The sequence below is a fragment of the Salvelinus fontinalis genome, chromosome 16, assembly GCF_029448725.1.
Source record: "Salvelinus fontinalis isolate EN_2023a chromosome 16, ASM2944872v1, whole genome shotgun sequence".
NCBI lineage: Eukaryota > Metazoa > Chordata > Actinopteri > Salmoniformes > Salmonidae > Salvelinus > Salvelinus fontinalis.
In genome coordinates this window covers 46,621,610-46,648,368 of record NC_074680.1, presented here as the reverse complement: position 1 = coordinate 46,648,368, position 26,759 = coordinate 46,621,610, and the positions used below count along the sequence as shown (strand labels likewise).

At 48.6% G+C, this 26,759-nt stretch overlaps 1 protein-coding gene across 6 annotated transcripts in view; it reads right to left on the bottom strand.

The window, feature by feature from the left end:
* LOC129813256 (alpha-actinin-1) overlaps positions 1-26,759 on the bottom strand; it is a 195,728-nt gene that overhangs the window by 44,589 nt on the left and 124,380 nt on the right. For all 6 annotated transcript variants that reach the window (XM_055865556.1, XM_055865558.1, XM_055865561.1 and 3 more), the window contains exons 14-17: positions 25,222-25,330; positions 22,655-22,795; positions 22,129-22,311; positions 19,400-19,534 (exon numbers count right to left, since the gene is read on the bottom strand). In XM_055865556.1, coding sequence (XP_055721531.1) covers positions 19,400-19,534; positions 22,129-22,311; positions 22,655-22,795; positions 25,222-25,330 — 568 coding nt within the window. The remainder of the gene's footprint in view (positions 1-19,399; positions 19,535-22,128; positions 22,312-22,654; positions 22,796-25,221; positions 25,331-26,759) is intronic.

Here is a 26,759-nt window from a genome sequence, read left to right as displayed (position 1 = left end):
TACCTGTTCTGTCCAGTACCAACTCTACCTGTTCTGCTCTGTCCAGTACCAACTCTACCTGTTCTGTTCTGTCCAGTACCAACTCTACCTGTTCTGTCCAGTACCAACTCTACCTGTTCTGTTCTGTCCAGTACCAACTCTACCTGTTCTGTCTAGTACCAACTCTACCTGTTCTGTCTAGTACCAACTCTACCTGTTCTGTCTAGTACCAACTCTACCTGTTCTGTCCAGTACCAACTCTACCTGTTCTGTCCAGTACCAACTCTACCTGTTCTGTTCTGTCCAGTACAAACTCTACCTGTTCTGTCCAGTACAAACTCTACCTGTTCTGTCCAGTACAAACTCTACCTGTTCTGTCCAGTACCAACTCTACCTGTTCTGTCCAGTACCAACTCTACCTGTTCTGTTCTGTCCAGTACCAACTCTACCTGTTCTGTCCAGTACCAACTCTACCTGTTCTGTCCAGTACCAACTCTACCTGTTCTGTCTAGTACCAACTCTACCTGTTCTGTCCAGTACCAACTCTACCTGTTCTGTCCAGTACCAACTCTACCTGTTCTGTTCTGTCCAGTACCAACTCTACCTGTTCTGTTCTGTTCAGTACCAACTCTACCTGTTCTGTCCAGTACAAACTCTACCTGTTCTGTCCAGTACCAACTCTACCTGTTCTGTCCAGTACCAACTCTACCTGTTCTGTCCAGTACCAACTCTACCTGTTCTGTCCAGTACCAACTCTACCTGTTCTGTCCAGTACCAACTCTACCTGTTCTGTTCTGTCCAGTACCAACTCTACCTGTTCTGTCCAGTACCAACTCTACCTGTTCTGTTCTGTCCAGTACCAACTCTACCTGTTCTGTCCAGTACCAACTCTACCTGTTCTGTTCTGTCCAGTACCAACTCTACCTGTTCTGTCCAGTACCAACTCTACCTGTTCTGTCCAGTACCAACTCTACCTGTTCTGCTCTGTCCAGTACCAACTCTACCTGTTCTGTTCTGTCCAGTACCAACTCTACCTGTTCTGTTCTGTCCAGTACCAACTCTACCTGTTCTGTCCAGTACCAACTCTACCTGTTCTGTTCTGTCCAGTACCAACTCTACCTGTTCTGTCTAGTACCAACTCTACCTGTTCTGTCTAGTACCAACTCTACCTGTTCTGTCTAGTACCAACTCTACCTGTTCTGTCTAGTACCAACTCTACCTGTTCTGTCCAGTACCAACTCTACCTGTTCTGTCCAGTACCAACTCTACCTGTTCTGTTCTGTCCAGTACCAACTCTACCTGTTCTGTTCTGTTCAGTACCAACTCTACCTGTTCTGTTCTGTCCAGTACAAACTCTACCTGTTCTGTCCAGTACCAACTCTACCTGTTCTGTCCAGTACCAACTCTACCTGTTCTGTCCAGTACCAACTCTACCTGTTCTGTCCAGTACCAACTCTACCTGTTCTGTCCAGTACCAACTCTACCTGTTCTGTCCAGTACCAACTCTACCTGTTCTGTCCAGTACCAACTCTACCTGTTCTGTCCAGTACCAACTCTACCTGTTCTGTTCTGTCCAGTACCAACTCTACCTGTTCTGTTCTGTCCAGTACCAACTCTACCTGTTCTGTTCTGTCCAGTACCAACTCTACCTGTTCTGTTCTATCCAGTACCAACTCTACCTGTTCTGTCCAGTACCAACTCTACCTGTTCTGTCCTGTACCAACTCTACCTGTTCTGTTCTGTCCAGTACCAACTCTACCTGTTCTGTCCTGTACCAACTCTACCTGTTCTGTTCTGTCCAGTACCAACTCTACCTGTTCTGTCCAGTACCAACTCTACCTGTTCTGTCCAGTACCAACTCTACCTGTTCTGTCCAGTACCAACTCTACCTGTTCTGTCCAGTACCAACTCTACCTGTTCTGTCCAGTACCAACTCTACCTGTTCTGTCCAGTACCAACTCTACCTGTTCTGTCCAGTACCAACTCTACCTGTTCTGTCCAGTACCAACTCTACCTGTTCTGTCCAGTACCAACTCTACCTGTTCTGTCCAGTACCAACTCTACCTGTTCTGTCCAGTACCAACTCTACCTGTTCTGTCCAGTACCAACTCTACCTGTTCTGTCCAGTACCAACTCTACCTGTTCTGTCCAGTACCAACTCTACCTGTTCTGTCCAGTACCAACTCTACCTGTTCTGTCCAGTACCAACTCTACCTGTTCTGTCCAGTACCAACTCTACCTGTTCTGTCCAGTACCAACTCTACCTGTTCTGTTCAGTACCAACTCTACCTGTTCTGTTCAGTACCAACTCTACCTGTTCTGTTCAGTACCAACTCAACCTGTCCTGTCCAGTACCAACTCTACCTGTTCTGTTCAGTACCAACTCTACCTGTTCTGTCCAGTACCAACTCTACCTGTTCTGTTCAGTACCAACTCTACCTGTTCTGTTCAGTACCAACTCTACCTGTCCTGTCCAGTACCAACTCTACCTGTTCTGTCCAGTACCAACTCTACCTGTTCTGCTCTGTCCAGTACCAACTCTACCTGTTCTGTTCTGTCCAGTACCAACTCTACCTGTTCTGTTCTGTCCAGTACCAACTCTACCTGTTCTGTCCAGTACCAACTCTACCTGTTCTGTTCTGTCCAGTACCAACTCTACCTGTTCTGTCTAGTACCAACTCTACCTGTTCTGTCTAGTACCAACTCTACCTGTTCTGTCTAGTACCAACTCTACCTGTTCTGTCCAGTACCAACTCTACCTGTTCTGTCCAGTACCAACTCTACCTGTTCTGTCCAGTACCAACTCTACCTGTTCTGTTCTGTCCAGTACCAACTCTACCTGTTCTGTTCTGTTCAGTACCAACTCTACCTGTTCTGTCCAGTACAAACTCTACCTGTTCTGTCCAGTACAAACTCTACCTGTTCTGTCCAGTACCAACTCTACCTGTTCTGTCCAGTACCAACTCTACCTGTTCTGTTCTGTCCAGTACCAACTCTACCTGTTCTGTCCAGTACCAACTCTACCTGTTCTGTCTAGTACCAACTCTACCTGTTCTGTCTAGTACCAACTCTACCTGTTCTGTCCAGTACCAACTCTACCTGTTCTGTCCAGTACCAACTCTACCTGTTCTGTTCTGTCCAGTACCAACTCTACCTGTTCTGTTCTGTTCAGTACCAACTCTACCTGTTCTGTCCAGTACAAACTCTACCTGTTCTGCTCTGTCCAGTACCAACTCTACCTGTTCTGTTCTGTCCAGTACCAACTCTACCTGTTCTGTTCTGTCCAGTACCAACTCTACCTGTTCTGTTCTGTCCAGTACCAACTCTACCTGTTCTGTCCAGTACCAACTCTACCTGTTCTGTTCTGTCCAGTACCAACTCTACCTGTTCTGTCTAGTACCAACTCTACCTGTTCTGTCTAGTACCAACTCTACCTGTTCTGTCTAGTACCAACTCTACCTGTTCTGTCTAGTACCAACTCTACCTGTTCTGTCTAGTACCAACTCTACCTGTTCTGTCCAGTACCAACTCTACCTGTTCTGTCCAGTACCAACTCTACCTGTTCTGTTCTGTCCAGTACCAACTCTACCTGTTCTGTTCTGTTCAGTACCAACTCTACCTGTTCTGTTCTGTCCAGTACCAACTCTACCTGTTCTGTTCTGTCCAGTACAAACTCTACCTGTTCTGTCCAGTACCAACTCTACCTGTTCTGTCCAGTACCAACTCTACCTGTTCTGTCCAGTACCAACTCTACCTGTTCTGTCCAGTACCAACTCTACCTGTTCTGTCCAGTACCAACTCTACCTGTTCTGTCCAGTACCAACTCTACCTGTTCTGTCCAGTACCAACTCTACCTGTTCTGTCCAGTACCAACTCTACCTGTTCTGTCCAGTACCAACTCTACCTGTTCTGTCCAGTACCAACTCTACCTGTTCTGTCCAGTACCAACTCTACCTGTTCTGTCCTGTACCAACTCTACCTGTTCTGTTCTGTCCAGTACCAACTCTACCTGTTCTGTTCTATCCAGTACCAACTCTACCTGTTCTGTCCAGTACCAACTCTACCTGTTCTGTCCAGTACCAACTCTACCTGTTCTATCCAGTACCAACTCTACCTGTTCTGTCCAGTACCAACTCTACCTGTTCTATCCAGTACCAACTCTACCTGTTCTGTCCAGTACCAACTCTACCTGTTCTGTCCAGTACCAACTCTACCTGTTCTGTTCTGTCCAGTACCAACTCTACCTGTTCTGTCCTGTACCAACTCTACCTGTTCTGTTCTGTCCAGTACCAACTCTACCTGTTCTGTTCTATCCAGTACCAACTCTACCTGTTCTGTCCAGTACCAACTCTACCTGTTCTGTCCTGTACCAACTCTACCTGTTCTGTCCAGTACCAACTCTACCTGTTCTGTCCAGTACCAACTCTACCTGTTCTGTTCTGTCCAGTACCAACTCTACCTGTTCTGTTCTGTTCAGTACCAACTCTACCTGTTCTGTTCTGTCCAGTACCAACTCTACCTGTTCTGTTCTGTCCAGTACAAACTCTACCTGTTCTGTCCAGTACCAACTCTACCTGTTCTGTCCAGTACCAACTCTACCTGTTCTGTCCAGTACCAACTCTACCTGTTCTGTCCAGTACCAACTCTACCTGTTCTGTCCAGTACCAACTCTACCTGTTCTGTCCAGTACCAACTCTACCTGTTCTGTCCAGTACCAACTCTACCTGTTCTGTCCAGTACCAACTCTACCTGTTCTGTCCAGTACCAACTCTACCTGTTCTGTCCAGTACCAACTCTACCTGTTCTGTCCTGTACCAACTCTACCTGTTCTGTTCTGTCCAGTACCAACTCTACCTGTTCTGTTCTATCCAGTACCAACTCTACCTGTTCTGTCCAGTACCAACTCTACCTGTTCTGTCCAGTACCAACTCTACCTGTTCTATCCAGTACCAACTCTACCTGTTCTGTCCAGTACCAACTCTACCTGTTCTGTTCAGTATCAACTCTACCTGTTCTGTTCAGTACCAACTCTACCTGTTCTGTTCAGTACCAACTCTACCTGTTCTGTCCAGTACCAACTCTACCTGTTCTGTTCTGTCCAGTACCAACTCTACCTGTTCTGTCCTGTACCAACTCTACCTGTTCTGTTCTGTCCAGTACCAACTCTACCTGTTCTGTTCTGTCCAGTACCAACTCTACCTGTTCTGTCCAGTACCAACTCTACCTGTTCTGTCCTGTACCAACTCTACCTGTTCTGTCCAGTACCAACTCTACCTGTTCTGTTCTGTCCAGTACCAACTCCACCTGTTCTGTCCAGTACCAACTCTACCTGTTCTGTCCAGTACCAACTCTACCTGTTCTGTCCAGTACCAACTCTACCTGTTCTGTCCAGTACCAACTCTACCTGTTCTGTCCAGTACCAACTCTACCTGTTCTGTCCAGTACCAACTCTACCTGTTCTGTCCAGTACCAACTCTACCTGTTCTGTCCAGTACCAACTCTACCTGTTCTGTCCAGTACCAACTCTACCTGTTCTGTCCAGTACCAACTCTACCTGTTCTGTCCAGTACCAACTCTACCTGTTCTGTCCAGTACCAACTCTACCTGTTCTGTCCAGTACCAACTCTACCTGTTCTGTCCAGTACCAACTCTACCTGTTCTGTCCAGTACCAACTCTACCTGTTCTGTCCAGTACCAACTCTACCTGTTCTGTCCAGTACCAACTCTACCTGTTCTGTCCTGTACCAACTCTACCTGTTCTGTTCTGTCCAGTACCAACTCTACCTGTTCTGTTCTATCCAGTACCAACTCTACCTGTTCTGTTCTGTCCAGTACCAACTCTACCTGTTCTGTTCTATCCAGTACCAACTCTACCTGTTCTGTCCAGTACCAACTCTACCTGTTCTGTCCTGTACCAACTCTACCTGTTCTGTTCTGTCCAGTACCAACTCTACCTGTTCTGTCCTGTACCAACTCTACCTGTTCTGTTCTGTCCAGTACCAACTCTACCTGTTCTGTCCAGTACCAACTCTACCTGTTCTGTCCAGTACCAACTCTACCTGTTCTGTCCAGTACCAACTCTACCTGTTCTGTCCAGTACCAACTCTACCTGTTCTGTCCAGTACCAACTCTACCTGTTCTGTCCAGTACCAACTCTACCTGTTCTGTCCAGTACCAACTCTACCTGTTCTGTCCAGTACCAACTCTACCTGTTCTGTCCAGTACCAACTCTACCTGTTCTGTCCAGTACCAACTCTACCTGTTCTGTCCAGTACCAACTCTACCTGTTCTGTCCAGTACCAACTCTACCTGTTCTGTCCAGTACCAACTCTACCTGTTCTGTCCAGTACCAACTCTACCTGTTCTGTCCAGTACCAACTCTACCTGTTCTGTCCAGTACCAACTCTACCTGTTCTGTCCAGTACCAACTCTACCTGTTCTGTTCAGTACCAACTCTACCTGTTCTGTCCAGTACCAACTCTACCTGTTCTGTTCTGTCCAGTACCAACTCTACCTGTTCTGTTCAGTACCAACTCTACCTGTCCTGTCCAGTACCAACTCTACCTGTTCTGTCCAGTACCAACTCTACCTGTTCTGCTCTGTCCAGTACCAACTCTACCTGTTCTGTTCTGTCCAGTACCAACTCTACCTGTTCTGTTCTGTCCAGTACCAACTCTACCTGTTCTGTCCAGTACCAACTCTACCTGTTCTGTTCTGTCCAGTACCAACTCTACCTGTTCTGTCTAGTACCAACTCTACCTGTTCTGTCTAGTACCAACTCTACCTGTTCTGTCTAGTACCAACTCTACCTGTTCTGTCTAGTACCAACTCTACCTGTTCTGTCCAGTACCAACTCTACCTGTTCTGTCCAGTACCAACTCTACCTGTTCTGTCCAGTACCAACTCTACCTGTTCTGTTCTGTCCAGTACCAACTCTACCTGTTCTGTTCTGTTCAGTACCAACTCTACCTGTTCTGTCCAGTACAAACTCTACCTGTTCTGTCCAGTACAAACTCTACCTGTTCTGTCCAGTACCAACTCTACCTGTTCTGTCCAGTACCAACTCTACCTGTTCTGTTCTGTCCAGTACCAACTCTACCTGTTCTGTCCAGTACCAACTCTACCTGTTCTGTCTAGTACCAACTCTACCTGTTCTGTCCAGTACCAACTCTACCTGTTCTGTCCAGTACCAACTCTACCTGTTCTGTCCAGTACCAACTCTACCTGTTCTGTTCTGTCCAGTACCAACTCTACCTGTTCTGTTCTGTTCAGTACCAACTCTACCTGTTCTGTCCAGTACAAACTCTACCTGTTCTGCTCTGTCCAGTACCAACTCTACCTGTTCTGTTCTGTCCAGTACCAACTCTACCTGTTCTGTTCTGTCCAGTACCAACTCTACCTGTTCTGTCCAGTACCAACTCTACCTGTTCTGTCCAGTACCAACTCTACCTGTTCTGCTCTGTCCAGTACCAACTCTACCTGTTCTGTTCTGTCCAGTACCAACTCTACCTGTTCTGTTCTGTCCAGTACCAACTCTACCTGTTCTGTCCAGTACCAACTCTACCTGTTCTGTTCTGTCCAGTACCAACTCTACCTGTTCTGTCTAGTACCAACTCTACCTGTTCTGTCTAGTACCAACTCTACCTGTTCTGTCTAGTACCAACTCTACCTGTTCTGTCTAGTACCAACTCTACCTGTTCTGTCTAGTACCAACTCTACCTGTTCTGTCTAGTACCAACTCTACCTGTTCTGTCCAGTACCAACTCTACCTGTTCTGTCCAGTACCAACTCTACCTGTTCTGTTCTGTCCAGTACCAACTCTACCTGTTCTGTTCTGTTCAGTACCAACTCTACCTGTTCTGTTCTGTCCAGTACCAACTCTACCTGTTCTGTTCTGTCCAGTACAAACTCTACCTGTTCTGTCCAGTACCAACTCTACCTGTTCTGTCCAGTACCAACTCTACCTGTTCTGTCCAGTACCAACTCTACCTGTTCTGTCCAGTACCAACTCTACCTGTTCTGTCCAGTACCAACTCTACCTGTTCTGTCCAGTACCAACTCTACCTGTTCTGTCCAGTACCAACTCTACCTGTTCTGTCCAGTACCAACTCTACCTGTTCTGTCCAGTACCAACTCTACCTGTTCTGTCCAGTACCAACTCTACCTGTTCTGTCCAGTACCAACTCTACCTGTTCTGTCCAGTACCAACTCTACCTGTTCTGTCCAGTACCAACTCTACCTGTTCTGTCCAGTACCAACTCTACCTGTTCTGTCCAGTACCAACTCTACCTGTTCTGTCCAGTACCAACTCTACCTGTTCTGTCCTGTACCAACTCTACCTGTTCTGTCCTGTACCAACTCTACCTGTTCTGTCCAGTACCAACTCTACCTGTTCTGTTCTATCCAGTACCAACTCTACCTGTTCTGTCCAGTACCAACTCTACCTGTTCTGTCCAGTACCAACTCTACCTGTTCTATCCAGTACCAACTCTACCTGTTCTGTCCAGTACCAACTCTACCTGTTCTGTTCAGTATCAACTCTACCTGTTCTGTTCAGTACCAACTCTACCTGTTCTGTTCAGTACCAACTCTACCTGTTCTGTCCAGTACCAACTCTACCTGTTCTGTTCTGTCCAGTACCAACTCTACCTGTTCTGTCCTGTACCAACTCTACCTGTTCTGTTCTGTCCAGTACCAACTCTACCTGTTCTGTTCTATCCAGTACCAACTCTACCTGTTCTGTCCAGTACCAACTCTACCTGTTCTGTCCTGTACCAACTCTACCTGTTCTGTCCAGTACCAACTCTACCTGTTCTGTCCAGTACCAACTCTACCTGTTCTGTTCTGTCCAGTACCAACTCTACCTGTTCTGTTCTGTTCAGTACCAACTCTACCTGTTCTGTTCTGTCCAGTACCAACTCTACCTGTTCTGTTCTGTCCAGTACAAACTCTACCTGTTCTGTCCAGTACCAACTCTACCTGTTCTGTCCAGTACCAACTCTACCTGTTCTGTCCAGTACCAACTCTACCTGTTCTGTCCAGTACCAACTCTACCTGTTCTGTCCAGTACCAACTCTACCTGTTCTGTCCAGTACCAACTCTACCTGTTCTGTCCAGTACCAACTCTACCTGTTCTGTCCAGTACCAACTCTACCTGTTCTATCCAGTACCAACTCTACCTGTTCTGTCCAGTACCAACTCTACCTGTTCTGTCCTGTACCAACTCTACCTGTTCTGTCCAGTACCAACTCTACCTGTTCTGTCCAGTACCAACTCTACCTGTTCTGTCCAGTACCAACTCTACCTGTTCTGTTCTGTCCAGTACCAACTCTACCTGTTCTGTTCTGTTCAGTACCAACTCTACCTGTTCTGTTCTGTCCAGTACCAACTCTACCTGTTCTGTTCTGTCCAGTACAAACTCTACCTGTTCTGTCCAGTACCAACTCTACCTGTTCTGTCCAGTACCAACTCTACCTGTTCTGTCCAGTACCAACTCTACCTGTTCTGTCCAGTACCAACTCTACCTGTTCTGTCCAGTACCAACTCTACCTGTTCTGTCCAGTACCAACTCTACCTGTTCTGTCCAGTACCAACTCTACCTGTTCTGTCCAGTACCAACTCTACCTGTTCTGTCCAGTACCAACTCTACCTGTTCTGTCCTGTACCAACTCTACCTGTTCTGTCCTGTACCAACTCTACCTGTTCTGTTCTGTCCAGTACCAACTCTACCTGTTCTGTTCTATCCAGTACCAACTCTACCTGTTCTGTCCAGTACCAACTCTACCTGTTCTGTCCAGTACCAACTCTACCTGTTCTGTTCAGTATCAACTCTACCTGTTCTGTTCAGTACCAACTCTACCTGTTCTGTTCTATCCAGTACCAACTCTACCTGTTCTGTCCAGTACCAACTCTACCTGTTCTGTCCAGTACCAACTCTACCTGTTCTGTTCAGTATCAACTCTACCTGTTCTGTTCAGTACCAACTCTACCTGTTCTGTTCAGTACCAACTCTACCTGTTCTGTCCAGTACCAACTCTACCTGTTCTGTTCTGTCCAGTACCAACTCTACCTGTTCTGTCCTGTACCAACTCTACCTGTTCTGTTCTGTCCAGTACCAACTCTACCTGTTCTGTTCTATCCAGTACCAACTCTACCTGTTCTGTCCAGTACCAACTCTACCTGTTCTGTCCTGTACCAACTCTACCTGTTCTGTCCAGTACCAACTCTACCTGTTCTGTCCTGTACCAACTCTACCTGTTCTGTTCTGTCCAGTACCAACTCCACCTGTTCTGTCCAGTACCAACTCTACCTGTTCTGTCCAGTACCAACTCTACCTGTTCTGTCCAGTACCAACTCTACCTGTTCTGTCCAGTACCAACTCTACCTGTTCTGTCCAGTACCAACTCTACCTGTTCTGTCCAGTACCAACTCTACCTGTTCTGTCCAGTACCAACTCTACCTGTTCTGTCCAGTACCAACTCTACCTGTTCTGTCCAGTACCAACTCTACCTGTTCTGTCCAGTACCAACTCTACCTGTTCTGTTCAGTACCAACTCTACCTGTTCTGTCCAGTACCAACTCTACCTGTTCTGTTCTGTCCAGTACCAACTCTACCTGTTCTGTTCAGTACCAACTCTACCTGTCCTGTCCAGTACCAACTCTACCTGTCCTGTCCAGTACCAACTCTACCTGTTCTGCTCTGTCCAGTACCAACTCTACCTGTTCTGTTCTGTCCAGTACCAACTCTACCTGTTCTGTCCAGTACCAACTCTACCTGTTCTGTCCAGTACCAACTCTACCTGTTCTGTCCAGTACCAACTCTACCTGTTCTGCTCTGTCCAGTACCAACTCTACCTGTTCTGCTCTGTCCAGTACCAACTCTACCTGTTCTGTTCTGTCCAGTACCAACTCTACCTGTTCTGTTCTGTCCAGTACCAACTCTACCTGTTCTGTCCAGTACCAACTCTACCTGTTCTGTTCTGTCCAGTACCAACTCTACCTGTTCTGTCTAGTACCAACTCTACCTGTTCTGTCTAGTACCAACTCTACCTGTTCTGTCTAGTACCAACTCTACCTGTTCTGTCCAGTACCAACTCTACCTGTTCTGTCCAGTACCAACTCTACCTGTTCTGTCCAGTACCAACTCTACCTGTTCTGTTCTGTCCAGTACAAACTCTACCTGTTCTGTTCTGTCCAGTACCAACTCTACCTGTTCTGTCCAGTACCAACTCTACCTGTTCTGTCCAGTACCAACTCTACCTGTTCTGTCCAGTACCAACTCTACCTGTTCTGTCCAGTACCAACTCTACCTGTTCTGTCCAGTACCAACTCTACCTGTTCTGTCCAGTACCAACTCTACCTGTTCTGTCCAGTACCAACTCTACCTGTTCTGTCCAGTACCAACTCTACCTGTTCTGTCCAGTACCAACTCTACCTGTTCTGTCCAGTACCAACTCTACCTGTTCTGTCCAGTACCAACTCTACCTGTTCTGTCCAGTACCAACTCTACCTGTTCTGTCCAGTACCAACTCTACCTGTTCTGTTCTGTCCAGTACCAACTCTACCTGTTCTGTCCAGTACCAACTCTACCTGTTCTGTCCAGTACCAACTCTACCTGTTCTGTTCTATCCAGTACCAACTCTACCTGTTCTGTCCAGTACCAACTCTACCTGTTCTGTTCAGTATCAACTCTACCTGTTCTGTTCAGTACCAACTCTACCTGTTCTGTCCAGTACCAACTCTACCTGTTCTGTTCTGTCCAGTACCAACTCTACCTGTTCTGTCCTGTACCAACTCTACCTGTTCTGTTCTGTCCAGTACCAACTCTACCTGTTCTGTTCTATCCAGTACCAACTCTACCTGTTCTGTCCAGTACCAACTCTACCTGTTCTGTCCTGTACCAACTCTACCTGTTCTGTTCTGTCCAGTACCAACTCTACCTGTTCTGTACCAACTCTACCTGTTCTGTTCTGTCCAGTACCAACTCTACCTGTTCTGTTCTGTCCAGTACCAACTCTACCTGTTCTGTCCAGTACCAACTCTACCTGTTCTGTCCAGTACCAACTCTACCTGTTCTGTCCAGTACCAACTCTACCTGTTCTGTCCAGTACCAACTCTACCTGTTCTGTCCAGTACCAACTCTACCTGTTCTGTCCAGTACCAACTCTACCTGTTCTGTCCAGTACCAACTCTACCTGTTCTGTCCAGTACCAACTCTACCTGTTCTGTCCAGTACCAACTCTACCTGTTCTGTTCAGTACCAACTCTACCTGTTCTGTCCAGTACCAACTCTACCTGTTCTGTTCTGTCCAGTACCAACTCTACCTGTTCTGTTCAGTACCAACTCTACCTGTCCTGTCCAGTACCAACTCTACCTGTTCTGTTCAGTACCAACTACCTGTTCTGTCCAGTACCAACTCTACCTGTTCTGTTCAGTACCAACTCTACCTGTTCTGTCCAGTACCAACTCTACCTGTTCTGTTCAGTACCAACTCTACCTGTTCTGTCCAGTACCAACTCTACCTGTTCTGTCCAGTACCAACTCTACCTGTTCTGTTCAGTACCAACTCTACCTGTCCTGTCCAGTACCAACTCTACCTGTTCTGTCCAGTACCAACTCTACCTGTTCTGTCCAGTACCAACTCTACCTGTCCTGTCCAGTACCAACTCTACCTGTTCTGTCCAGTACCAACTCTACCTGTTCTGTCCAGTACCAACTCTACCTGTTCTGTCCAGTACCAACTCTACCTGTCCTGTCCAGTACCAACTCTACCTGTTCTGTCCTGTCCAGTACCAACTCTACCTGTTCTGTTCTGTTCAGTACCAACTCTACCTGTTCTGTCTAGTACCAACTCTACCTGTTCTGTCCAGTACCAACTCTACCTGTTCTGTCCAGTACCAACTCTACCTGTTCTGTCCTGTCCAGTACCAACTCTACCTGTTCTGTCCTGTCCAGTACCAACTCTACCTGTTCTGTTCTGTTCAGTACCAACTCTACCTGTTCTGTCCAGTACCAACTCTACCTGCTCTGTCCAGTACCAACTCTACCTGTTCTGTCCAGTACCAACTCTACCTGTTCTGTCCAGTACCAACTCTACCTGTTCTGTTCTGTCCAGTACCAACTCTACCTGTTCTGTTCTGTCCAGTACCAACTCTACCTGTTCTGTTCAGTACCAACTCTACCTGTCCTGTCCAGTACCAACTCTACCTGTTCTGCCCTGTCCAGTACCAACTCTACCTGTTCTGTTCTGTTCAGTACCAACTCTACCTGTTCTGTCCTGTACCAACTCTACCTGTCCTGTCCAGTACCAACTCTACCTGTTCTGTTCTGTCCAGTACCAACTCTACCTGTTCTGTTCTGTCCAGTACCAACTCTACCTGTTCTGTTCTGTCCAGTACCAACTCTACCTGTCCTGTCCACTACCAACTCTACCTGTTCTGTCCTGTCCACTACCAACTCTACCTGTTCTGTCCAGTACCAACTCTACCTGTTCTGTCCAGTACCAACTCTACCTGTTCTGTCCAGTACCAACTCTACCTGTTCTGTCCAGTACCAACTCTACCTGTTCTGTCCAGTACCAACTCTACCTGTTCTGTCCAGTACCAACTCTACCTGCTCTGTCCAGTACCAACTCTACCTGCTCTGTCCAGTACCAACTCTACCTGCTCTGTCCAGTACCAACTCTACCTGTTCTGTCCAGTACCAACTCTACCTGTTCTGTCCAGTACCAACTCTACCTGTTCTGTTCTGTCCAGTACCAACTCTACCTGTTCTGTCCTGTCTAGTACCAACTCTACCTGTTCTGTTCTGTTCAGTACCAACTCTACCTGTTCTGTCCAGTACCAACTCTACCTGTTCTGTCCAGTACCAACTCTACCTGTTCTGTCCAGTACCAACTCTACCTGTTCTGTCCAGTACCAACTCTACCTGTTCTGTTCTGTCCAGTACCAACTCTACCTGTTCTGTCCAGTACCAACTCTACCTGTTCTGTTCTGTCCAGTACCAACTCTACCTGTTCTGTTCTGTCCAGTACCAACTCTACCTGTCCTGTCCAGTACCAACTCTACCTGTCCTGTCCAGTACCAACTCTACCTGTTCTGTCCAGTACCAACTCTACCTGTTCTGTTCTGTCCAGTACCAACTCTACCTGTTCTGTCCAGTACCAACTCTACCTGTTCTGTCCAGTACCAACTCTACCTGTTCTGTCCAGTACCAACTCTACCTGTTCTGTTCAGTACCAACTCTACCTGTTCTGTTCAGTACCAACTCTACCTGTTCTGTCCAGTACCAACTCTACCTGTTCTGTCCAGTACCAACTCTACCTGTTCTGTCCAGTACCAACTCTACCTGCTCTGTCCAGTACCAACTCTACCTGCTCTGTCCAGTACCAACTCTACCTGCTCTGTCCAGTACCAACTCTACCTGCTCTGTCCAGTACCAACTCTACCTGTTCTGTCCAGTACCAACTCTACCTGTTCTGTCCAGTACCAACTCTACCTGTTCTGTTCTGTCCAGTACCAACTCTACCTGTTCTGTCCTGTCTAGTACCAACTCTACCTGTTCTGTTCTGTTCAGTACCAACTCTACCTGTTCTGTCCAGTACCAACTCTACCTGTTCTGTCCAGTACCAACTCTACCTGTTCTGTCCAGTACCAACTCTACCTGTTCTGTCCAGTACCAACTCTACCTGTTCTGTCCAGTACCAACTCTACCTGTTCTGTTCTGTCCAGTACCAACTCTACCTGTTCTGTCCAGTACCAACTCTACCTGTTCTGTTCTGTCCAGTACCAACTCTACCTGTTCTGTTCTGTCCAGTACCAACTCTACCTGTCCTGTCCAGTACCAACTCTACCTGTCCTGTCCAGTACCAACTCTACCTGTTCTGTCCAGTACCAACTCTACCTGTTCTGTTCTGTCCAGTACCAACTCTACCTGTTCTGTCCAGTACCAACTCTACCTGTTCTGTCCAGTACCAACTCTACCTGTTCTGTTCAGTACCAACTCTACCTGTTCTGTCCAGTACCAACTCTACATGTTCTGTCCAGTACCAACTCTACCTGTTCTGTCCAGTACCAACTCTACCTGTTCTGTCCAGTACCAACTCTACCTGTTCTGCTCTGTCCAGTACCAACTCTACCTGTTCTGTTCAGTACCAACTCTACCTGTTCTGTTCTGTCCAGTACCAACTCTACCTGTTCTGTTCTGTCCAGTACCAACTCTACCTGTTCTGTCCAGTACCAACTCTACCTGTTCTGTTCTGTCCAGTACCAACTCTACCTGTTCTGTCCAGTACCAACTCTACCTGTTCTGTCCAGTACCAACTCTACCTGTTCTGTCCAGTACCAACTCTACCTGTTCTGTCCAGTACCAACTTTACCTGTTCTGTCCAGTACCAACCTTACCTGTTCTGTCCACTACCAACTCTACCTGTTCTGTCCACTACCAACTCTACCTGTTCTGTCCACTACCAACTCTACCTGTTCTGTCCACTACCAACTCTATCTGTTCTGTCCACTACCAACTCTATCTGTTCTGTCCACTACCAACTCTATCTGTTCTGTCCACTACCAACTCTACCTGTTCTGTCCACTACCAACTCTACCTGTTCTGTCCACTACCAACTCTACCTGTTCTGTCCACTACCAACTCTACCTGTTCTGTCCACTACCAACTCTACCTGTTCTGTCCACTACCAACTCTACCTGTTCTGTCCACTACCAACTCTACCTGTTCTGTCCACTACCAACTCTACCTGTTCTGTCCACTACCAACTCTACCTGTTCTGTCCACTACCAACTCTACCTGTTCTGTCCACTACCAACTCTACCTGTTCTGTCCACTACCAACTCTACCTGTTCTGTCCACTACCAACTCTACCTGTTCTGTCCACTACCAACTCTACCTGTTCTGTCCACTACCAACTCTACCTGTTCTGTCCACTACCAACTCTACCTGTTCTGTCCACTACCAACTCTACCTGTTCTGTCCACTACCAACTCTACCTGTTCTGTCCACTACCAACTCTACCTGTTCTGTCCACTACCAACTCTACCTGTTCTGTCCACTACCAACTCTACCTGTTCTGTCCACTACCAACTCTACCTGTTCTGTCCAGTACCAACTCTACCTGTTCTGTCCAGTACCAACTCTACCTGTTCTGTCCAGTACCAACTCTACCTGTTCTGTCCAGTACCAACTCTACCTGTTCTGTCCAGTACCAACTCTACCTGTTCTGTCCAGTACCAACTCTACCTGTTCTGTCCAGTACCAACTCTACCTGTTCTGTCCAGTACCAACTCTACCTGTTCTGTCCAGTACCAACTCTACCTGTTCTGTCCAGTACCAACTCTACCTGTTCTGTCCACTACCAACTCTACCTGTTCTGTCCACTACCAACTCTACCTGTTCTGTCCACTACCAACTCTACCTGTTCTGTCCACTACCAACTCTACCTGTTCTGTCCACTACCAACTCTACCTGTTCTGTCCACTACCAACTCTACCTGTTCTGTCCACTACCAACTCTACCTGTTCTGTCCACTACCAACTCTACCTGTTCTGTCCACTACCAACTCTACCTGTTCTGTCCACTACCAACTCTACCTGTTCTGTCCACTACCAACTCTACCTGTTCTGTCCACTACCAACTCTACCTGTTCTGTCCACTACCAACTCTACCTGTTCTGTCCACTACCAACTCTACCTGTTCTGTCCACTACCAACTCTACCTGTTCTGTCCACTACCAACTCTACCTGTTCTGTCCACTACCAACTCTACCTGTTCTGTCCACTACCAACTCTACCTGTTCTGTCCACTACCAACTCTACCTGTTCTGTCCACTACCAACTCTACCTGTTCTGTCCACTACCAACTCTACCTGTTCTGTCCACTACCAACTCTACCTGTTCTGTCCACTACCAACTCTACCTGTTCTGTCCACTACCAACTCTACCTGTTCTGTCCACTACCAACTCTACCTGTTCTGTCCACTACCAACTCTACCTGTTCTGTCCACTACCAACTCTACCTGTTCTGTCCACTACCAACTCTACCTGTTCTGTCCACTACCAACTCTACCTGTTCTGTCCACTACCAACTCTACCTGTTCTGTCCACTACCAACTCTACCTGTTCTGTCCACTACCAACTCTACCTGTTCTGTCCACTACCAACTCTACCTGTTCTGTCCACTACCAACTCTACCTGTTCTGTCCACTACCAACTCTACCTGTTCTGTCCACTACCAACTCTACCTGTTCTGTCCACTACCAACTCTACCTGTTCTGTCCACTACCAACTCTACCTGTTCTGTCCACTACCAACTCTACCTGTTCTGTCCACTACCAACTCTACCTGTTCTGTCCACTACCAACTCTACCTGTTCTGTTCTGTCCAGTACCAACTCTACCTGTTCTGTTCTGTCCACTACCAACTCTACCTGTTCTGTCCACTACCAACTCTACCTTTCTGTCACTACCAACTCTACCTTTCTGTCCACTACCAACTCTACCTGTTCTGTCCACTACCAACTCTACCTGTTCTGTCCAGTACCAACTCTACCTGTTCTGTCCAGTACCAACTCTACCTGTTCTGTCCAGTACCAACTCTACCTGTTCTGTCCAGTACCAACTCTACCTGTTCTGTCCAGTACCAACTCTACCTGTTCTGTCCAGTACCAACTCTACCTGTTCTGTCCAGTACCAACTCTACCTGTTCTGTCCAGTACCAACTCTACCTGTTCTGTCCAGTACCAACTCTACCTGTTCTGTCCAGTACCAACTCTACCTGTTCTGTCCAGTACCAACTCCACCTGTTCTGTCCAGTACCAACTCTACCTGTTCTGTTCTGTCCAGTACCAACTCTACCTGTTCTGTCCAGTACCAACTCTACCTGTTCTGTCCAGTACCAACTCTACCTGTTCTGTCCAGTACCAACTCTACCTGTCCTGTTCTGTCCAGTACCAACTCTACCTGTTCTGTTCTGTCCAGTACCAACTCTACCTGTTCTGTCCAGTACCAACTCTACATGTTCTGTTCTGTCCAGTACCAACTCTACATGTTCTGTCCAGTATCAACTCTACCTGTTCTGTTCTGTCCAGTACCAACTCTACCTGTTCTGTTCTGTCCAGTACCAACTCTACCTGTTCTGTTCTGTCCAGTACCAACTCTACCTGTTCTGTTCTGTCCAGTACCAACTCTACCTGTTCTGTTCAGTACCAACTCTACCTGTTCTGTTCTGTCAAGTACCAACTCTACCTGTTCTGTCCAGTACCAACTCTACCTGTCATGTCCAGTACCAACTCTACCTGTTCTGTCCAGTACCAACTCTACCTGTTATGTTCTGTTCAGTACCAACTCTACCTGTTATGTTCTGTTCAGTACCAACTCTACCTGTTCTGTCCAGTACCAACTCTACCTGTTCTGTCCAGTACCAACTCTACCTGTTCTGTTCTGTCCAGTACCAACTCTACCTGTTCTGTCCTGTCCAGTACCAACTCTACCTGTTCTGTCCAGTACCAACTCTACCTGTTCTGTCCAGTACCAACTCTACCTGTTCTGTCCAGTACCAACTCTACCTGTTCTGTCCAGTACCAACTCTACCTGTTCTGTCCAGTACCAACTCTACCTGTTCTGTCCAGTACCAACTCTACCTGTTCTGTCCAGTACCAACTCTACCTGTTCTGTCCAGTACCAACTCTACCTGTTCTGTCCAGTACCAACTCTACCTGTTCTGTCCAGTACCAACTCTACCTGTTCTGTCCAGTACCAACTCTACCTGTTCTGTTCAGTACCAACTCTACCTGTTCTGTCCAGTACCAACTCTACCTGTTCTGTCCAGTACCAACTCTACCTGTTCTGTCCAGTACCAACTCTACCTGTTCTGTCCAGTACCAACTCTACCTGTTCTGTCCAGTACCAACTCTACCTGTTCTGTCCAGTACCAACTCTATCTGTTCTGTCCAGTACCAACTCTACCTGTTCTGTTCAGTACCAACTCTACCTGTTCTGTCCAGTACCAACTCTACCTGTTCTGTCCACTACCAACTCTACCTGTTCTGTCCAGTACCAACTCTATCTGTTCTGTCCAGTACCAACTCTATCTGTTCTGTCCAGTACCAACTCTACCTGTTCTGTTCAGTACCAACTCTACCTGTTCTGTCCAGTACCAACTCTACCTGTTCTGTCCACTACCAACTCTACCTGTTCTGTCCAGTACCAACTCTACCTGTTCTGTTCTGTCCAGTACCAACTCTACCTGTTCTGTCTAGTATCAACTCTACCTGTTCTGTCCAGTACCAACTCTACCTGTTCTGTTCTGTCCAGTACCAACTCTACCTGTTCTGTTCAGTACCAACTCTACCTGCTCTGACTCACCTCCATCTTGGTTTGTATCCAGTACCAGAACCTCTGTGTAGACTCACCTCCATCTTGGTTTGTATCCAAGGCCCGATGACATTGGCTTGGTTGGCAAACTGCCTCCGGAGACGTTCGTTGTTCTGCTGGCGGACGTGTTCCTCTATCAGGGCCTGGTCCCTCTGTGGCACCAGCTGTCTCACCTGGGGTGGAGGGGGGAGACAAGGGTTAGAGTCATTAAGGAAAGGGGCGTCTCACCTGGGGTGGAGGGGGGGACAGGGGTTAGAGTCATTAAGGAAAGGGGAGTCTTACCTGGGGTGGAGGGGGGGGGGGGGGGACAGGGGTTAGAGTCATTAAGGAAAGGGGCGTCTCACCTGGGGTGGAGGTGGGAGACAGGGGTTAGAGTCATTAAGGAAAGGGGCGTCTCACCTGGGGTGGAGGGGGGGGACAGGGGTTAGAGTCATTAAGGAAAGGGGAGTCTCACCTGGGGTGGAGGTGGGAGACAGGGGTTAGAGTCATTAAGGAAAGGGGCGTCTCACCTGGGGTGGAGGGGGGGGGACAGGGGTTAGAGTCATTAAGGAAAGGGGAGTCTCACCTGGGGTGGAGGGGGGAGACAGGGGTTAGAGTCATTAAGGAAAGGGGAGTCTCACCTGGGGTGGAGGGGGGGGAGACAGGGGTTAGAGACATTAAGGAAAGGGGAGTCTCACCTGGGGTGGAGGGGGGAGGGGGGGGGGGGGGTTAGAGTCATTAAGGAAAGGGGCGTCTCACCTGGGGTGGAGGTGGGAAACAGGGGTTAGAGTCATAAAGGAAAGGGGAGTCTCACCTGGGGTGGAGGGGGGAGACAGGGGTTAGAGTCATTAAGGAAAGGGGCGTCTCACCTGGGGTGAAGGGGGGGAGACAGGGGTTAGAGACATTAAGGAAAGGGGCGTCTCACCTGGGGTGGAGGGGGGAGACAGGGGTTAGAGTCATTAAGGAAAGGGGAGTCTCACCTGGGGTGGAGGGGGGAGACAGGGGTTAGAGTCATTAAGGAAAGGGGAGTCTCACCTGGGGTGGAGGGGGGAGACAGGGGTTAGAGTCATTAAGGAAAGGGGCGTCTCACCTGGGGTGGAGGGGGGGGGACAGGGGTTAGAGTCATTAAGGAAAGGGGAGTCTCACCTGGGGTGGAGGGGGGAGACAGGGGTTAGAGTCATTAAGGAAAGGGGAGTCTCACCTGGGGTGGAGGGGGGGGACAGGGGTTAGAGTCATAAAGGAAAGGGGAGTCTCACCTGGGGTGGAGGGGGGGGAGACAGGGGTTAGAGACATTAAGGAAAGGGGAGTCTCACCTGGGGTGGAGGGGGGAGACAGGGGTTAGAGTCATTAAGGAAAGGGGAGTCTCACCTGGGGTGGAGGGGGGGGAGACAGGGGTTAGAGACATTAAGGAAAGGGGAGTCTCACCTGGGGTGGAGGGGGGGAGACAGGGGTTAGAGACATTAAGGAAAGGGGAGTCTCACCTGGGGTGGAGGGGGGGGGGGGGTTAGAGTCATTAAGGAAAGGGGCGTCTCACCTGGGGTGGAGGTGGGAGACAGGGGTTAGAGTCATAAAGGAAAGGGGAGTCTCACCTGGGGTGGAGGGGGGAGACAGGGGTTAGAGTCATTAAGGAAAGGGGCGTCTCACCTGGGGTGGTGGGGGGGGAGACAGGGGTTAGAGACATTAAGGAAAGGGGAGTCTCACCTGGGGTGGAGGGGGGAGACAGGGGTTAGAGTCATTAAGGAAAGGGGCGTCTCACCTGGGGTGGTGGGGGGGGGGAGACAGGGGTTAGAGTCATTAAGGAAAGGGGAGTCTCACCTGGGGTGAAGGGGGGGAGACAGGGGTTAGAGACATTAAGGAAAGGGGAGTCTCACCTGGGGTGAAGGGGGGGAGACAGGGGTTAGAGTCATTAAGGAAAGGGGCGTCTCACCTGGGGTGGAGGGGGGGAGACCTTGTCCCACCCCCTGTCCCACACCTTGTCCCACACCTTGTCCCACACCCTGTCCCACCCCTTGTCCCACACCCTGTCCCACCCCTTGTCCCACACCTTGTCCCACACCCTGTCCCACACCCTGTCCCACACCCTGTCCCACCCCTTGTCCCACCCCTTGTCCCACCCCTTGTCCCACCCCTTGTCCCACCCCTTGTCCCACACCCTGTCCCACCCCTTGTCCCACCCCTTGTCCCACACCTTGTCCCACACCTTGTCCCACACCTTGTCCCACACCATGTCCCACACCATGTCCCCTACCTTGTCCCACACCTTGTCCCACACCTTGTCCCACACCTTGTCCCACACCTTGTCCCACACCTTGTCCCACACCCTGTCCCACACCCTGTCCCACACCCTGTCCCACACCTTGTCCCACACCTTGTCCCACACCCTGTCCCACACCCTGTCCCACACCCTGTCCCACACCCTGTCCCACACCCTGTCCCACACCCTGTCCCACACCTTGTCCCACACCTTGTCCCACACCTTGTCCCACACCTTGTCCCACACCCTGTCCCACACCCTGTCCCACACCTTGTCCCACACCCTGTCCCACACCTTGTCCCACACCTTGTCCCACACCTTGTCCCACACCTTGTCCCACACCCTGTCCCACCCCTTGTCCCACACCTTGTCCCACACCTTGTCCCACACCCTGTCCCACACCTTGTCCCACACCCTGTCCCACACCTTGTCCCACACCCTGTCCCACACCTTGTCCCACACCTTGTCCCACACCATGTCCCACACCATGTCCCACACCATGTCCCCTACCTTGTCCCACACCATGTCCCATACCTTGTCCCACTTGGCGTTGATGTCCTGAGGGTTGATGGTGGTGTAAGGGTTGCTGCCAGCCATGTTCACATGATAGGTGGCCACTATCTTGGCGATCTCATTGTGGATTCCCAGGATGGCACCGCGTTCCTTATCCGCCTCAGGAAGAGTGGCTTTAAACTGCTCATGGGCTGTACTGAGGCCCTGGGAGGGACGAAGATACACGCACACACACAGAAATGTGTGAGTGTGTGTTTGTGTGTTTGTGTGAGTGCGTGTTTGTGTGAGTGCGTTAGTGCTCATTTTTGCATGCCTGTCTGCCTGGTGTGTGTGCCCGTTCGTGTGTGTCTGTCTGGTGTGTGTGCCCGTTCGTGTGTATCTGTCTGGTGTGCGTGTGTACGTGTGTGTGTGTGTGTACGTGTGTGTGTGTGTGTACGTGTGTGTGTACGTGTGTGTGTACGTGTGTGTGTGTACGTGTGTGTGTACGTGTGCGTGTGCGTGTGTGTGTGTGCGTGTGTGTGTGTGTGTGCGCCTCTACAGTACTAACCTGTATCTCCTCTATAGTGTGAACTATGAAGGTGTCCTGCAGGTCCTCCATGGCTCCCTCCATCCAGTTGTTGAACGGAGCAGCTCGTTTGGCAAACTCCAGATATAACTGGTCTATGGTCTCCAGAAGCTTCTCAGTTCTCTGTCGGTTCCACACGAGGAAACACAGCGGAGAAAGATTGTATCGTTATTAGACCTATGAGCAGATCCCGCTCAAATTAAGCACGGAACCTATGGACCATCAAACTGAATTGAGCATCTAATTGATCATCTAATTGATCATCTAATTGATCATCTAATTGATCATCTAATTGATCATCTAATTGATCGCATTCATATATATTTATACCACAGCATTGTTGAATACGAATTTCTGATTGGCTAGAAGGGACATTAAAACCAGGAACCATATCGGACATTTGGAAAAAAATATTGTGACCCTTGTAACATGCGCCTACACATGGAGACTGTCCTGGCTACAATGTTACAGGAAGTTACACCCACAACTACAAATGGAGACTGTACTGGCTACAATGTTACAGGAAGATAAACCCACAACTACGAGGAAAAACTTCGCTAACTAGCTGATTAGTTTTTTTGCAGAGACATACTGTTTTGGAGCATCTGATGACCTAACGTGGTGAGTGATGACCTAACGTGGTGAGTGATGACCTAACGTGGTGAGTGATGACCTAACGTGGTGAGTGATGACCTAACGTGGTGAGTGATGACCTAACGTGGTGAGTGATGCCCTAACGTGGTGAGTGATGACCTAACGTGGTGAGTGATGACCTAACGTGGTGAGTGATGACCTAACGTGGTGAGTGATGACCTAACGTGGTGAGTGATGACCTAACGTGGTGAGTGATGACCTAACGTGGTGAGTGATGACCTAACGTGCTGAGTGATGACCTAACGTGCTGAGTGATGACCTAACGTGGTGAGTGATGACCTAACGTGGTGAGTGATGACCTAACGTGGTGAGTGATGACCTAACGTGGTGAGTGATGACCTAACGTGGTGAGTGATGACCTAACGTGGTGAGTGATGACCTAACGTGGTGAGTGATGACCTAACGTGGTGAGTGATGACCTAACGTGGTGAGTGATGAACATGAATGTCCTCGTTCCCCTCCCAACGTTTATAGTTTGAGCAGCTGTTTTCAGCAACTCCGGTATTTTTGATTTAGGGTTGTCATATTGGCAGGTTAGCTTAGCAACAAACTAAATGATCAGCTCATTGTCATGGATTTCTCTTGGATGTATCCAAGAGAAAACAGCTACTTTGCTGTTATTCTGGCTGCAAAGGTCATGTTTGTGTTAGCTGTAGCTAGCAAACAAGGGATAAGAACGTTGCTAGCGAGCATGGCGACGGGACTTAAAGGACGAACGACTCGGTCGCATCTCTAGCATCCAAAAGATGAGAAAGTATGAATTCACTTTAAAAAATATATATATATTTTTTTTAAAGTATTCATACCAGTAAATGTGTGTTTTCATATGTTTTCTTTGGCAACTGTGGTATAAGTGGGATAAACTCCTCAGTTTTGTACATTACCTTGGAGAAATGAACTCTGCAAAGGGACTAGGCTCCTGCGTCGTCCATTATTTCCAAGGTAATGTAGAGAACATTAGCGTTTATCCCTGACATATACAATATATATCAGTAATGGACTGTCTCTTTCCTGTGAAGGACAGTGCTTCCCGTCAGCCCCCATAGAAATAAATTCACATTCAAGTGAACGTTCCGAGGTCTCAGAGGCTTGGGCTTTGTCCCTTCTAGCATTTCCATGCTCTATGATAAGCTCCTCCTACTTAAAGGACCACTACTAACTAAGCAACTCCTCCCTGTAGACCACACCCACTAAGCCCATCCTACCAACAGAGACACACCCTGTTAAGCCCTGCTCATCAACAGAGACACACCCTGTTAAGCCCTGCTCATCAACAGAGACACACCCTGTTAAGCCCTGCTCATCAACAGAGAAACACCCTGTTAAGCCCTGCTTATCAATAGAGACACACCCTGTTAAGCCCTGCTTATCAACAGAGACACATCCTGTTAAGCCCTGCTTATCAACAGAGACACACCCTGTTAAGCCCTGCTTATCAACAGAGACACTTCCTGTTAAGCCCTGCTTATCAATAGAGACACTTCCTGTTAAGCCCTGCTTATCAACAGACACACATCCTGTTAAGCGCTGCTCATCAACAGAGACACATCCTGTTAAGCCCTGCTTATCAACAGACACACATCCTGTTAAGCCCTGCTCATCAACAGAGACACATCCTGTTAAGGCCTGCTTATCAACAGAGACACATCCTGTTAAGCCCTGTTATCAACAGAGACACATCCTGTTAAGCCCTGCTTATCAACAGAGACACCTCCTGTTAAGGCCTGCTTATCAACAGAGACACATCCTGTTAAGCCCTGCTTACCTATAGGACTACGCCCCGCCAGGACCCCGCCCCACTAAGCCCCTCCTACTGTACCTGCAGTGCCACTCCCCACTAAGCCCCTCCTACTGTACCTGCAGAGCCCCGCCCCATTAAGCCCCTCCTACTGTACCTGCAGAGCCTCGCTGCGTTTCTGGGTCAGGGCTCCCAGGGCGTCCCATTGGTCACAGATGTTCTGGCAGCGAGCGTTCACACTGGGGGAGTCATAGTAGTCCAGCTCACTGAGGAACGAGACAGGGGAACGAGACAGGGGAACGAGACAGGGGAGCGAGACAGGGGAACGAGACAGGGGAACGAGACAGGGGAGCGAGACAGGGGAGCGAGACAGGGGAGCGAGACAGGGGAGCGAGACAGGGGAGCGAGACAGGGGAGCGAGACAGGGGAGCGAGACAGGGGAGCGAGACAGGGGAACGAGACAGGGGAACGAGACAGGGGAGCGAGACAGGGGAGCGAGACAGGGGAGCGAGACAGGGGAGCGAGACAGGGGAGAGAGACAGGGGAGCGAGACAGAGCAGGTCACTATAATGTTATAGCAGCCATATTGTAAATACAGTGGAGGAACTTCAATCAAAACAGATTAAACAACCTGCAACAAAAGTGACTGAAAGCCTTTCATCTACACCCCTCTCCTGTGAGATGGTAATCACCTTTCATCTACACCCCTCTCCTGTGAGATGGTAATCACCTTTCATCTACACCACTCTCCTGTGAGATGGTAATCACCTTTCATCTACACCACTCTCCTGTGAGATGGTAATCACCTTTCATCTACACCACTCTCCTGTGAGATGGTAATCACCTTTCATCTACACCCCTCTCCTGTGAGATGGTAATCGCCTTTCATCTACACCCCTCTCCTGTGAGACGGTAATCACCTTTCATCTACACCACTCTCCTGTGAGATGGTAATCACCTTTCATCTACACCCCTCTCCTGTGAGATGGTAATCACCTTTCATCTACACCCCTCTCCTGTGAGATGGTAATCGCCTTTCATCTACACCCCTCTCCTGTGAGACGGTAATCACCTTTCATCTACACCACTCTCCTGTGAGATGGTAATCACCTTTCATCTACACCCCTCTCCTGTGAGATGGTAATCGCCTTTCATCTACACCACTCTCCTGTGAGATGGTAATCACCTTTCATCTACACCCCTCTCCTGTGAGATGGTAATCACCTTTCATCTACACCCCTCTCCTGTGAGATGGTAATCGCCTTTCATCTACACCACTCTCCTGTGAGATGGTAATCGCCTTTCATCTACACCACTCTCCTGTGAGATGGTAATCGCCTTTCATCTACACCCCTCTCCTGTGAGATGGTAATCACCTTTCATCTACACCACTCTCCTGTGAGATGGTAATCGCCTTTCATCTACACCCCTCTCCTGTGAGATGGTAATCACCTTTCATCTACACCCATCTCCTGTGAGATGGTAATCACCTTTCATCTACACCCCTCTCCTGTGAGATGGTAATCACCTTTCATCTACACCCCTCTCCTGTGAGATGGTAATCACCTTTCATCTACACCCCTCTCCTGTGAGATGGTAATCACCTTTCATCTACACCCCTCTCCTGTGAGATGGTAATCACCTTTCATCTACACCCCTCTCCTGTGAGATGGTAATCACCTTTCATCTACACCC